This window comes from Ciona intestinalis, chromosome 4 (genome assembly GCF_000224145.3).
Source record: "Ciona intestinalis chromosome 4, KH, whole genome shotgun sequence".
Lineage (NCBI taxonomy): Eukaryota > Metazoa > Chordata > Ascidiacea > Phlebobranchia > Cionidae > Ciona > Ciona intestinalis.
In genome coordinates this window covers 1,143,068-1,144,029 of record NC_020169.2, presented here as the reverse complement: position 1 = coordinate 1,144,029, position 962 = coordinate 1,143,068, and the positions used below count along the sequence as shown (strand labels likewise).

The window sequence follows — 962 nt, the reverse complement described above, 5'->3', positions numbered from 1 at the left end:
AATTTATTTTCACTGTATGCAAACTGTATTGTATAATACACATTCACATGAACATGCAGGAGTTGAAACACCCTTGTTTTCCAACTGTGGAAAAGCCAGCATTCAGTTTGGTAAAATCACATTGTCTTTAGTTGAATCCAAGGGCCCTAGCTGTGACTTGAAAGAACAAACAATGAAAATCCATTATGGCACAAACGAGGTATATACATGTTTTAGCAAAATGTGTTTTTTATAAATACAATTCATGGCTGTTTTACAGAGCTTTGAGATTGGTTTTTATCACTTTTGTGGTTGGATGCAAGATGCAGTTCCTGACTCAGAAAACAAGGTTATACACCTTATCAAGAAAGCACAAGATTCACAAAAACAAAGAAATGGCAACATTTTAGTATATTGCAAGTATGGTTAAAAACTTTGTATTCAGAAACATGCACCAAATACTTTGACTCCAATATTTTATAGTGACGGTGTTGGGCGCACAGGAGCATTCTTATGCCTACTAAATCTGACAGAAAGGGCAAAGCTGGAGGGAAAGGTTGATGTTCTAAAAGAAGTAAAAGATATGAGAGATATGAGGAAAGGGATGGTTAATACAGAGGTATCTTTACCTATTGTTTTCAGCTGATAACTGTCATTTAATAATGATCACTTTTTTTACTTTGGCTATGGCCGTGGTATAGTGGTTATAAGCTTTCATGAAGGATATTGGGTTCAATGCTCCATGTTTGTACAATTGACATATATGTCCTTAGACAAGAGACCTTACGAGCCCAGTGGTCACTTAAACTATTTGAACATGACATAAAATAAACTTCTTTGTATGTTTGTTTGTGCCTTTCTAACTATTTTATACTTTTGTCCCACAGCCTCTATACAGATATGTGTATTACTGCATGGCAGAATTTGCTGCAAAATTTGATGTCTACTCAAACTTCAAGGGTTGATAATAGTTTGCCACATAA

The 962-nt window shown here is 35.0% G+C and overlaps 1 protein-coding gene across 1 annotated transcript in view; it reads left to right on the top strand.

Moving 5' to 3' along the window:
• LOC100178951 overlaps nt 1-960 on the top strand; it is a gene marked incomplete at its 3' end in the record, with an annotated part of 14,219 nt that extends 13,259 nt beyond the window's left edge. Inside the window, 3 exon segments of the mRNA XM_018811635.2 lie at nt 269-399; nt 463-598; nt 867-960. Of these exon segments, the coding sequence (XP_018667180.1) occupies nt 269-399; nt 463-598; nt 867-944 (345 nt within the window).
• Between the last annotated feature and the right edge of the window lie 2 nt (nt 961-962).